At 29.9% G+C, this 9,981-nt stretch overlaps 3 protein-coding genes across 3 annotated transcripts in view; all 3 read right to left on the bottom strand.

Annotated features, from left to right (window-relative positions):
* LOC119674417 (probable cytochrome P450 6a13) overlaps positions 1-1,599 on the bottom strand; it is a 26,307-nt gene extending 24,708 nt beyond the window's left edge. Inside the window, exons 1-2 of the mRNA XM_038085555.1 lie at positions 522-1,599; positions 24-414 (exon numbers count right to left, since the gene is read on the bottom strand). Coding sequence (XP_037941483.1) covers positions 24-414; positions 522-1,599 — 1,469 coding nt within the window. The remainder of the gene's footprint in view (positions 1-23; positions 415-521) is intronic.
* A 2,883-nt stretch (positions 1,600-4,482) lies between these two features.
* On the bottom strand, positions 4,483-6,016 carry LOC119674416 (probable cytochrome P450 6a13). The gene is made up of 2 exons (XM_038085554.1): positions 5,101-6,016; positions 4,483-5,010 (listed from the first exon to the last, which is right to left on the bottom strand). The coding sequence occupies exons 1-2, from the start codon at positions 6,014-6,016 to the stop codon at positions 4,595-4,597; spliced, it is 1,332 nt and encodes a 443-aa protein (XP_037941482.1). The 3' UTR covers positions 4,483-4,594.
* A 1,814-nt stretch (positions 6,017-7,830) lies between these two features.
* LOC119674415 (probable cytochrome P450 6a23) lies at positions 7,831-9,463 on the bottom strand. The gene is made up of 2 exons (XM_038085553.1): positions 8,386-9,463; positions 7,831-8,295 (listed from the first exon to the last, which is right to left on the bottom strand). The coding sequence occupies exons 1-2, from the start codon at positions 9,461-9,463 to the stop codon at positions 7,880-7,882; spliced, it is 1,494 nt and encodes a 497-aa protein (XP_037941481.1). The 3' UTR covers positions 7,831-7,879.
* Positions 9,464-9,981: the final 518 nt, after the last annotated feature.

Here is a 9,981-nt window from a genome sequence, read left to right as displayed (position 1 = left end):
ATAATTTTTCAACTTTTAAATACACTCCTTCTTCAGAAGCGCGTAATAATGTAAACATTGAAAAGTTTATAGGTATTTGGGTTTTCTTTGTAGCCGAAAACTTAAAGTTTTTAAGTAACAAACACAGTCCCGCCAAAACTATCATTTTGCCAAATCTGGAACCGATACAATTACGTGGTCCCCTTCCGAAAGCTAAATATGCCATTGGATGCCGTTTTTGGATTTCAGCTGCTGTGAACCGTTCAGGGTCGAAGAGTTTTGGATTTGGATATAAATCTGGATCATGATGTATAGCATCAACTGGTAAAAGTACCGTCATGCCTTTTTCTATAACGTAATCCGTATTAGGTACGAAATAGTCCTCGGCAGTTTGTCGCGCAATAAATACTGTCGGTGCATGTTTTCGCGTTGTTTCTATATAAATATAAGTATATAGATTCATACAAAAGCATTTTTAATTGAATTAATTAAAAATAATTTTGAACATTAATTCTTCATATATCCTTTTCCTAAATACTCACCATACATTATCTGTAGCAAATATTTCATATCTGCCATTGCTTCATACGTTAATACACCTTTGTGTGCAGAGAGAACTTCATTTATTTCTGATCTGGCTTTATTTTGAATATCTTGATTAAGTGCCAACTCATACAAACAAAAAGTTAATGTACTTGAACCTGTATCGTGGCCAGCCACAAAAAAAACATAAGCTTGTGCAGTTATTTCTTCCATAGTTAAATCACCCGATTTTCGTAACTCCATTAATAAATTAAGAAAATCATTTCTTTGCGTACCGGTTTGTTCACGAAATGTCACAGTTTGACGCACAAGATTCAAGAAAAACTTCGATACTTCTCCTGTTAGTGTTTTTAGTCGTAATTTCCGAGCCACTTTTGGAAATATATATGCAAGTAACACCGTTATCATGTTATGACGAAAATTTAATGCTTTTTTAATTATGTCACTGAATGTGCTATTGGGATCTTTTAAAGTCCCACAGTCCAAACCAAACGCAACACTTCCGATAACATCAGTTGTGTAATGTGAGATAAGATCTTCAATTTCTATACCCACATCGGTATCGTACAGAGGGGAATTTTGCATATCTCCTAATACCTCAACTAAAGTGTTCGCAACATCGACTATAGTAGGAAACGTAGACTTTATTTTTCCAGATGAAAATGTTGGCGTTAGTTTTGTACGCATTTTTCTCCAGTCCACTCCATCCAAATTGAATAGATGTGCTGCAACTGGATCATCCTTTTTATTATAATAATTTCCACGACTCGTAAAATTTCCAAAATCCTTCACACATATATCCTTAATTAAATCCAAATCAAGTATTACTACCACTTTTTGAAAATATAAAAAAAATCCAAAAATTTTTTCAGTCCCCTTGTATTTCGCGTAATATTCCTGAAGAATTTGATATATATTTTTGGTGCGCTTATATTCTTTGATATTACCAAAAATGAAGTTTGGTTTATCGTGCAATATCCCACGTTCTCTAAAATAAGAAAATTGCTTGCTTAGGATCCAGTAAATTAGCAAAATACTGCCACAAATAAAGCACACAAGGATTTCCAATAAAGCCATTTTCACTTCACAGTTCGATGACAAATGATAAACTGACTGCTGACATATTGAAGTCTAATAGAAATAAACTTGAGAGATTGTATTTGACAACTGCCACTTGTAGAACTTAATATTAATATTAATTACCATTTAGGCTTGATAAAAGGCGTTGCAGCTATAGTTAGAGTAACTATTGGTCATTACAACTCAAGCTAAAGTCTAATTATCACTTTTACGTAAAGTATAATTTCATGTTTATATATAAATTTTTTTATAATTTTACATATTAAATAAATAAAAAAAAAGGTAAAAGTAAGATATATCCTGCTTACTTTAGGTTATACATGAATGATAAATGGTGAACCCTTAAAAGTTTTTATCTAACATATCATAACATGCACTAGTACCTTTTTTAATCAGTTTTAAATTATAATTAATGATAGATGTGAATTTATACGAGCGTTAAAAAAACTGAATGCTGGGCTTCGAAGCAGCTAGTAGATCTGATGTGATTATATTCTGGTATCCAATATATACACCAAAAACAGAAACATAGAAGATTTAATTATTCACAAAGTTATTTACTTCAGCTACCTCTTTACCTTAGTTTGATTCTCTTCTCAAGCAAGCCGCAAAAAATCAATTGCCATAGTTAACATATTGTTATAGTCTCATTGTTCTTTAGTCATATAAAAGTAAAATAACAGTCAATTTATATTTGCTTTAGAAAGATCTAACTGATGATGTTGCTTATCTATAGTGCTTTTAGGTTTTTACTATAATAGAATATATTTTTCGTTAATTTATAATTTATTTCATCAGCTTTTCATTTCAAAACTGCATTTAAGATTTTTTGTCTATTGCATAAATTTCTGTTAAATTTGGTACAATATTTAAACTAAATAGTTTTTATCGATACAGAATGCTTTTCATTAACTAAACTTATATATCCACGTTTCATATCAATATTCTTTCCCTTCAATTCTTTAACGTATGATGATGTCCTATACTCTTTTCGAGACTGATTATACTGTTTAGGTGAATAATAGGTGAATAACCACGTTTCATATCAATCTTCATTCCCTTCAATTCTTTAGCGTATGATAATGTCCTATACTCTTTTCGAGAGCGATTATTTAGCAATTGGAATCCATACGTATAAGTTTTTCTTTATATATGTATATGTATATATTTTTAAGTTTTGTAATACTAGAAAATAAAGTCTTAATGTTAATAAATTAGGTAAATAATTATGACTAATTATTTATTTTATTTTACAAACAAAAATTTGATCATAACGTCAATTGATGAAAAATATTATTACACATAATTTTAACAAATATAATAGTTTATTATTTGCAAAGTTTTATTTTAAAGCATTATTCATCAAACTTAACAAATATTTTTATGCTTAAAACTTTTAACAGATCCCTCGTATTTCGTATGTCACTCATATAAAAATCGTTTTATTATCTTGCAGCATATTTGTTAGCATTAGTCCCATATAAGTAAATACTTTCCGCTTTTATTTATATATGCCATCGTGTTGACTACATTATCTGCGGTTAATATAAGTGCAACAAACTGGGGCAGCAACACACTTCACAGTTCATGACTTTATCAGCGTCTTCTACTGTTCTATACTCACATGTACTTCACTGGTTGAATCATTCTTCAATGTAATGTGTAGGGAACGCTTTTGTTAAGCCTCGCATCTGTTATTTATTGTAGATACTTTTTATCTTAAACGCACGCTTAGCAAAGTGTTTATTACAGTAAATTATTCACCACAACATCATTTTGAATAATTTTGCGGAATAAAAATATTTCGAATTTTTATCATTTGTATGATATAGAGAAAATTCGACACAAATTTAATGAAAAGAAGAAAATAAGTTTAATTTAATCACATACATCTTTTTGTTTTAAATCTTTAACTGGTCTAAGCTACACTCTTTAATTGTGGAATCTACACACCTTCAAGAAACATGGACACTCAATCAATTATTACACGGAGATATAGAATCGTTAACCTTGTGTGTTTAGAACATATATTTAGACACAGATGTTTAGAACATCTGTAGAACATACATAAAATCAAGCCCAATCAAGAGAGTTATAAATTTCTACTCGGCTTATAGATTTACAAGACATTACCGTTTTTTTTGTTAACTTATTCGAACTGAATGATGTTTCGAATTCACGGAAGCTTGAAGTTTTATCTAAAAACCAATGAAAAAAGCTTTCGCGCTCCTCGTAAAATAAACGAGATTTTTCTTATTTTGGAAACAGTTTATCTCTCTAACGCTTTCATCGAATCAGTACTCGGTTTGATTCTAAATCGTTCGCAATCTATATTACTATAACTTTGGTAATATTTATACTTACTTAAAGGAATCCACAATTTGACACACTATCTAATCGTGAAAAATCAAGCCCGCTGGTAATCGTATGTTGTATATATTGTACACTGTTCATTGTCCACTGTCCTCTGTCCACTGTCCTCTTTTAGGATTAGCGAGAATCATATGATTTCTTTGTGAAAAATGTTGGTTTAAAAACTGTATTAATTTACGTTTAATCTCTCCTTAAAAGAAGAAATAAATCAGGAAGTTCAGATATGTACTTAGCGCTTGTGGGAGGAGTATCCTATTACTGTTATTTATTTGAGGTAAATATTCATGCGGTATTTTGAAATTAAAAACTGCGTTGAACTGAAAATTTGCAATAAGATTATGTATTTATTTCCTCCATTCCCTTTTTAAGATTTTTATAATACACATTATCTACTAAATTTACTATTTTTATTAATATATAAAAAAGAATTATAAAATTGTTTACTAATTTACATATAAAAAACTAAATACAAGATTTAAAGTAAAATATTTCCAACTTTTACTTAAGCAAAGAAAATCATTGAGGGTTCTGTACTCCACTGTTTATTGCTTTATATTTAACTTAGTTCGTCATAATATCAAATATTTTTTACGTAAATGATGATTTCTTCTTGAATTTGTTACAATTTTTCAACTTTTAAATACACTCCTTCTTCAGAAGCGCGTAATAATTTAAACATTGATGATTTTATAGGAATTTGGGTTTTCTTTGTAGGTGAAAACTTAAAGTTTTTAAGTAACAAACACAGTCCCACCAAAACTTCCATTTTACCAAATCTGGAACCTATACAATTGCGTGGTCCCTTTCCGAAAGCAAAATAAGCCATTGGATGCCGTTTTTCGATTTCAGCTGCTGTAAACCGTTCAGGGTCGAAGAGTTTTGGATTTGGATATATATCTGGATCATGATGTATTGCATCAACTGGTAAAAGTACTATCATGCCTTTTTCTATAACGTAATTAGTATTAGGTACGAAATAGTCCTCGGCAGTTTGCCGCGTAAGTACTGCTGTCACTACGTATTTTCGCATTGTTTCTATTTAAATATTAGTTAATAGATATACAAAATAAAATATTTTATTTGAAATTTTTGTTTTTGATATATATAATTTTTGCTGATACTCACCATACATTATCTGTAGCAAATATTTCATATCTATCATTGCTTCATACGTTAATATACCTTGGTGTGCAGAGAGAACTTCATTTATTTCTGATCTGGCTTTATTTTGAATATCTTGATTAAGTGCCAACTCATACAAACAAAAAGTTAATGTACTTGCACTTGTATCGTGGCCAGCCACAAAAAAAACATAAGCTTGTGCAGTTATTTCTTCCATAGTTAAATCACCCGATTTTCGTAACTCCATTAATAAATTAAGAAAATCATTTCTTTGCGTACCGGTTTGTTCACGAAACGTCACAGTTTGACGCACAACATTCAAGAAAAACTTCGATACTTCTTCTGGTAGTATTTTTATTCGTAATATCCGAGCCACTTTTGGAAAGAAATTCGCAAGTAGCATAATAATTATGTTATGGCGATAATCTAATATTGTTTTACTTATATCACTGAATTTGCTATTGGGATCTTTTAAACTTCCACAGTCCAAACCAAAAGCAACACTTCCGATAACATCAGTTGTATAATGTGAGATAAGATCTTCAATTTCTATACCCACATCGGTATCGTACAGAGGGGAATTTTGCATATCTTCTAATACCTCAACTAAAGTGTTCGCAACATCGACTATAATGGGAAACGTAGACTTTATTTTTCCAGATGAAAACGTTGGCGTCAGTTTTGTACGCAGTTTTCTCCAGTCTACTCCATCCAAATTTATTAAATGTGCTGACACTGGATCATCCTTTTTATTATAATAATTTCCACGATTCGTAAAATTTCCAAAATCCTTCACGCATATATCTTTTATGAGATCTAAATCAAGTAATATTACCACTTTTTGAAAATATATAAAAAATCCAATAATTTTTTCAGTTCTCTTGTATTTCGCGTAGATTTCTTGAAGAATGTCATACATATTTTTGGTGCGTTTATTTTCCTTCACATTGCCAAAAATGAAGTTTGGTTTATCGTGCAGTATTCCACGTTTCCTAAAATAAGAAAATCGCTTGCTTAGGGTCCAGTAAATTAGCAAAACACTGCCACAAATAAAGCACACAAGGACTTCCAATAAAGCCATTTTCACTTTACAGTTCGATGACAAACGACAAACTGACTGCTGACACATTGAGGTCTAATAGAAATGAACTTGAGAGGTTGTATTTGATATTAATATTAATTACGAATAAGCTTCAAAGGGGCGTTGCAGATATAGTTAGCGTAACTATTGGTCTTTACTACTCAAGCTAAAGTCTAATTATCGCTTTTACTTAGAGTATAAATAGATGTTTATATGTACTTTTTTCATATTTTTTTAGATAAAAGTAAAATAACTGTCAGTTTATATTTGCTTTAGAAAGATCTAACTGATGATGTTGCTTGTCTATAGTGCTTTTAGGTTTTTACTATAATAGAATATATTTTTCGTTAATTTATAATTTATTTCATCAGCTTTTCATTTCAAAACTGCATTTAAGATTTTTTGTCTATTGCATAAATTTCTGTTAAATTTGGTACAATATTTAAACTAAATAGGTTTTATCGATACAGAATGCTTTTCAGTAACTAAACTTATATATCAACGTTTCATATCAATCTTCTTTCCCTTCAATTCTTTAACGTATGATGATGTCCTATACTCTTTTCGAGACTGATTATACTGTTTAGGTGAATAATAGGTGAATAACCACGTTTCATATCAATCTTCTTTCCCTTCAATTCTTTAGCGTATGATGATGTCCTATACTCTTTTCAAGAGTGATTATACTGTTTAGGTGAATTAATCGTAATTAATTTAATTACGATTAATTAATTTTATTTGTTATTTTTTGATAACAAATAAAAATTTAATCATAACGTCAATTGATGAAAAATATTATTACACATAATTTTAACAAATAAAATATTATTTACAGAGTTTTATTTTTAGCATTACTCATCAAACTTAACAAATACTTTTGTGCTTAAAACTTTTAACAGATCCCTCGTATTTCGTGTGTCACTCATATAAAAATCGTTTAATTATCTTGAAGCATATTTGTTAGCATTAGTTTTATATAAGTAAATACTTTTCGTTCACATTGCCAAAAATGAAGTTTGGCTTATCGTGCAGTATTCCACGTTTCCTAAAATAAGAAAATCGCTTGCTTAGGGTCGAGTAAATTAGCAAAATACTGACATAAATAAAGCACACAAGGACTTCCAATACAGCCATTTTCACTTCACAATTCGATGACGAATCGTGTAAAATTAAGCCCTATGATAATCTTATGTTGTATATATTGTACACTGTCCTCTTCTAGGATTAGTGAGAATCATATGATTTCTTTGTAAAAAATTTTAGTTTGAAAACTGTATTAATTTATGTTTAATTTCTTTTCTTTTCTTCTAATATATATTTGTCGTGAAAACATTTAATCCTATCAAAAAATGTGGGAACAACTATCCGTCACTTTTATTAAAAATAAGGTAAGAAATAATGTGGTATTCTGAAAGTAAAGACTGCGTTTAACTAAAAATTTGCATTAAGTTTTAGGACTTATTTCTTCCATTGTCCTTTTTAGATATTTGTTATATATATTATCCACTAGGCTATCTTTGTTTTTATTAACACGAACAAAAGAATTTAAAAATTGTTCACTAGTCTGCATAAAAACAAAATACCAGGTGTAACAAAATCTGTGAAAGTTATGTACTCAACCGTTTATTGCTTTATATTAAAATTAATGTGTCATATATACCAAGTATTTTCTACGTAAATGCCGAAATTTTTTGAATTTGGTTACAATTTTTCAACTTTTAAATACACTCCTTCTTCAGAAGCGCGTAATAATTTAAACATTGATGATTTTATAGGTATTTGGGTTTTCTTTGTAGCCGAAAACTTAAAGTTTTTAAGTAACAAACACAATCCCACCAAAACTTCCATTTTACCAAATCTGGAACCGATACAATTACGTGGTCCCCTTCCGAAAGCTAAATAAGCCATTGGATGCCGTTTTTCGATTTCAGCTGCTGTAAACCGTTCAGGATCGAAGAGTTTTGGATTTGGATATAAATCTGGATCATGATGTATTGCATCAACTGGTAAAAGTACCGTCATGCCTTTTTCTATAACGTAATCAGTATTAGGTACGAAATAGTCCTCGGCAGTTTGTCGTAAAAGGAATGCTGTCACTACGTATTTTCGCATTGTTTCTATTTAAATATTAGTTAATAGATATACAAAATAAAATATTTTATTTGTAATTTTTGTTTTTGATGTATATAATTTTTGCTGATACTCACCATACATTATCTGTAGCAAATATTTCATATCTATCATTGCTTCATACGTTAATATACCTTTGTGTGCAGAGAGAACTTCATTTATTTCTGATCTGGCTTTATTTTGAATATCTTGATTAAGTGCCAACTCATACAAACAAAAAGTTAATGTACTTGAACTTGTATCGTAACCGGCTACAAAAAAAATATAAACCTGTGCAGTTATTTCTTCCATAGTTAAATCACCCGATTTTCGTAACTCCATTAATAAATTAAGAAAATCATTTCTTTGCGTACCGGTTTGTTCACGAAACGTCACAGTTTGACGCACAAAATTCAAGAAAAACTTCGATACTTTTTCTGGTAGTATTTTTATTCGTAATATCCGAGCCACTTTTGGAAAGATATTAGCAAGTGACACAATAATTATGTTATGACGAAAATCTAATATTGTTTTACTTATATCACTGAATTTGCTATTGGGGTCTCTTAAACTCCCGCAGTCCAAACCAAAAGCAGCACTTCCAATAGTATCAGTTGTATAATGTGAGATAAGATCTTCAATTTCCATACCCACATCAGTATCGTACAGAGGTGAATTTTGCATATCTTCTAATACCTCAACTAAAGTGTTCGCAACATCGACTATAATGGGAAACGTAGACTTTATTTTTCCAGATGAAAACGTTGGCGTTAGTTTTGTACGCATTTTTCTCCAGTCTACTCCATCCAAATTGAATAGATGTGCTGCAACTGGATCATCCTTTTTATTATAATAATTTCCACGATTCGTAAAATTTCCAAAATCCTTCACGCAAATATCTTTTATGAGATCTAAATCAAGTAATATTACCACTTTTCGAAAATACAAAAAAAATCCAACAATTTTTTCTGTGTTCTTGTATTTCGCGTAGTATTCCTGAAGAATTTGATATATATTTTTGGTGCGCCTATATTCCTTTACATTTCCAAAAATGAAGCTTGGCTTATCGTGCAGTATTCCACGGTTCCTAAAATAAGAAAATCGCTTGCTTAGGGTCCAGTAAATTAGCAAAACACTGCCACAAATAAAGCACACAAGGACTTCCAATAAAGCCATTTTCACTTCACAGTTCGATGACAAACGACAAACTGACTGCTGACATATTGAAGTCTAATAGAAATGAACTTGAGAGGTTGTATTTGATATTAATATTAATTACGAATAAGCCTTAAAAACGCTGTTGCAGCAATACTTAGAGTATCTATTTATCATTACAACTTAATTAAGCTAAATGCTATTTACCACTTTACTTAGAGTATAAATACATGTCTATATTTACTTTTCTCATAATTTTGCATATTAAATATTTATAAAAATAAATATAAAAATAAAACATATCTTGCTTACTTTTGGTTTTTCATAAATGTTGTTAAAAAAACGATTGAAACGATTGATATGTATTAGAACGTTTTTTGTGGGTTTAGATTATAATTATTAATATACGTGTTTTTATACGAGCGTTATATAATTGAATGCTAGGTTTCTAAGCTGCTAGTAGATGTGATGTGATTATATGGTATTCTTGTAGCCAATATATACACCAATAGCAAAAATATGCTAGTAATAATCATTCA

The sequence above is a fragment of the Teleopsis dalmanni genome, chromosome 2 (genome assembly GCF_002237135.1).
Source record: "Teleopsis dalmanni isolate 2A chromosome 2, ASM223713v2, whole genome shotgun sequence".
NCBI lineage: Eukaryota > Metazoa > Arthropoda > Insecta > Diptera > Diopsidae > Teleopsis > Teleopsis dalmanni.
The sequence above is the reverse complement of the archived record's forward strand: the minus strand, read 5'-3'. Positions and strand labels throughout refer to the sequence as shown.

What these genes read in the sequence shown, in the direction of transcription:
- LOC119674416 (XM_038085554.1), bottom strand. Translation starts at nt 6,016, where the DNA reads ATGTATGACATTCTTCAAGAAATCTACGCGAAATACAAGAGAACTGAA. An exon ending in TTTGCTACAGATAATGTATG is followed by an intron (nt 5,011 to 5,100) that starts GTGAGTATCAGC and finishes ATATTTAAATAG; the next exon opens with AAACAATGCGAAAATACGTA.
- LOC119674415 (XM_038085553.1), bottom strand. Translation starts at nt 9,463, where the DNA reads ATGGCTTTATTGGAAGTCCTTGTGTGCTTTATTTGTGGCAGTGTTTTG. An exon ending in TTTGCTACAGATAATGTATG is followed by an intron (nt 8,296 to 8,385) that starts GTGAGTATCAGC and finishes ATATTTAAATAG; the next exon opens with AAACAATGCGAAAATACGTA.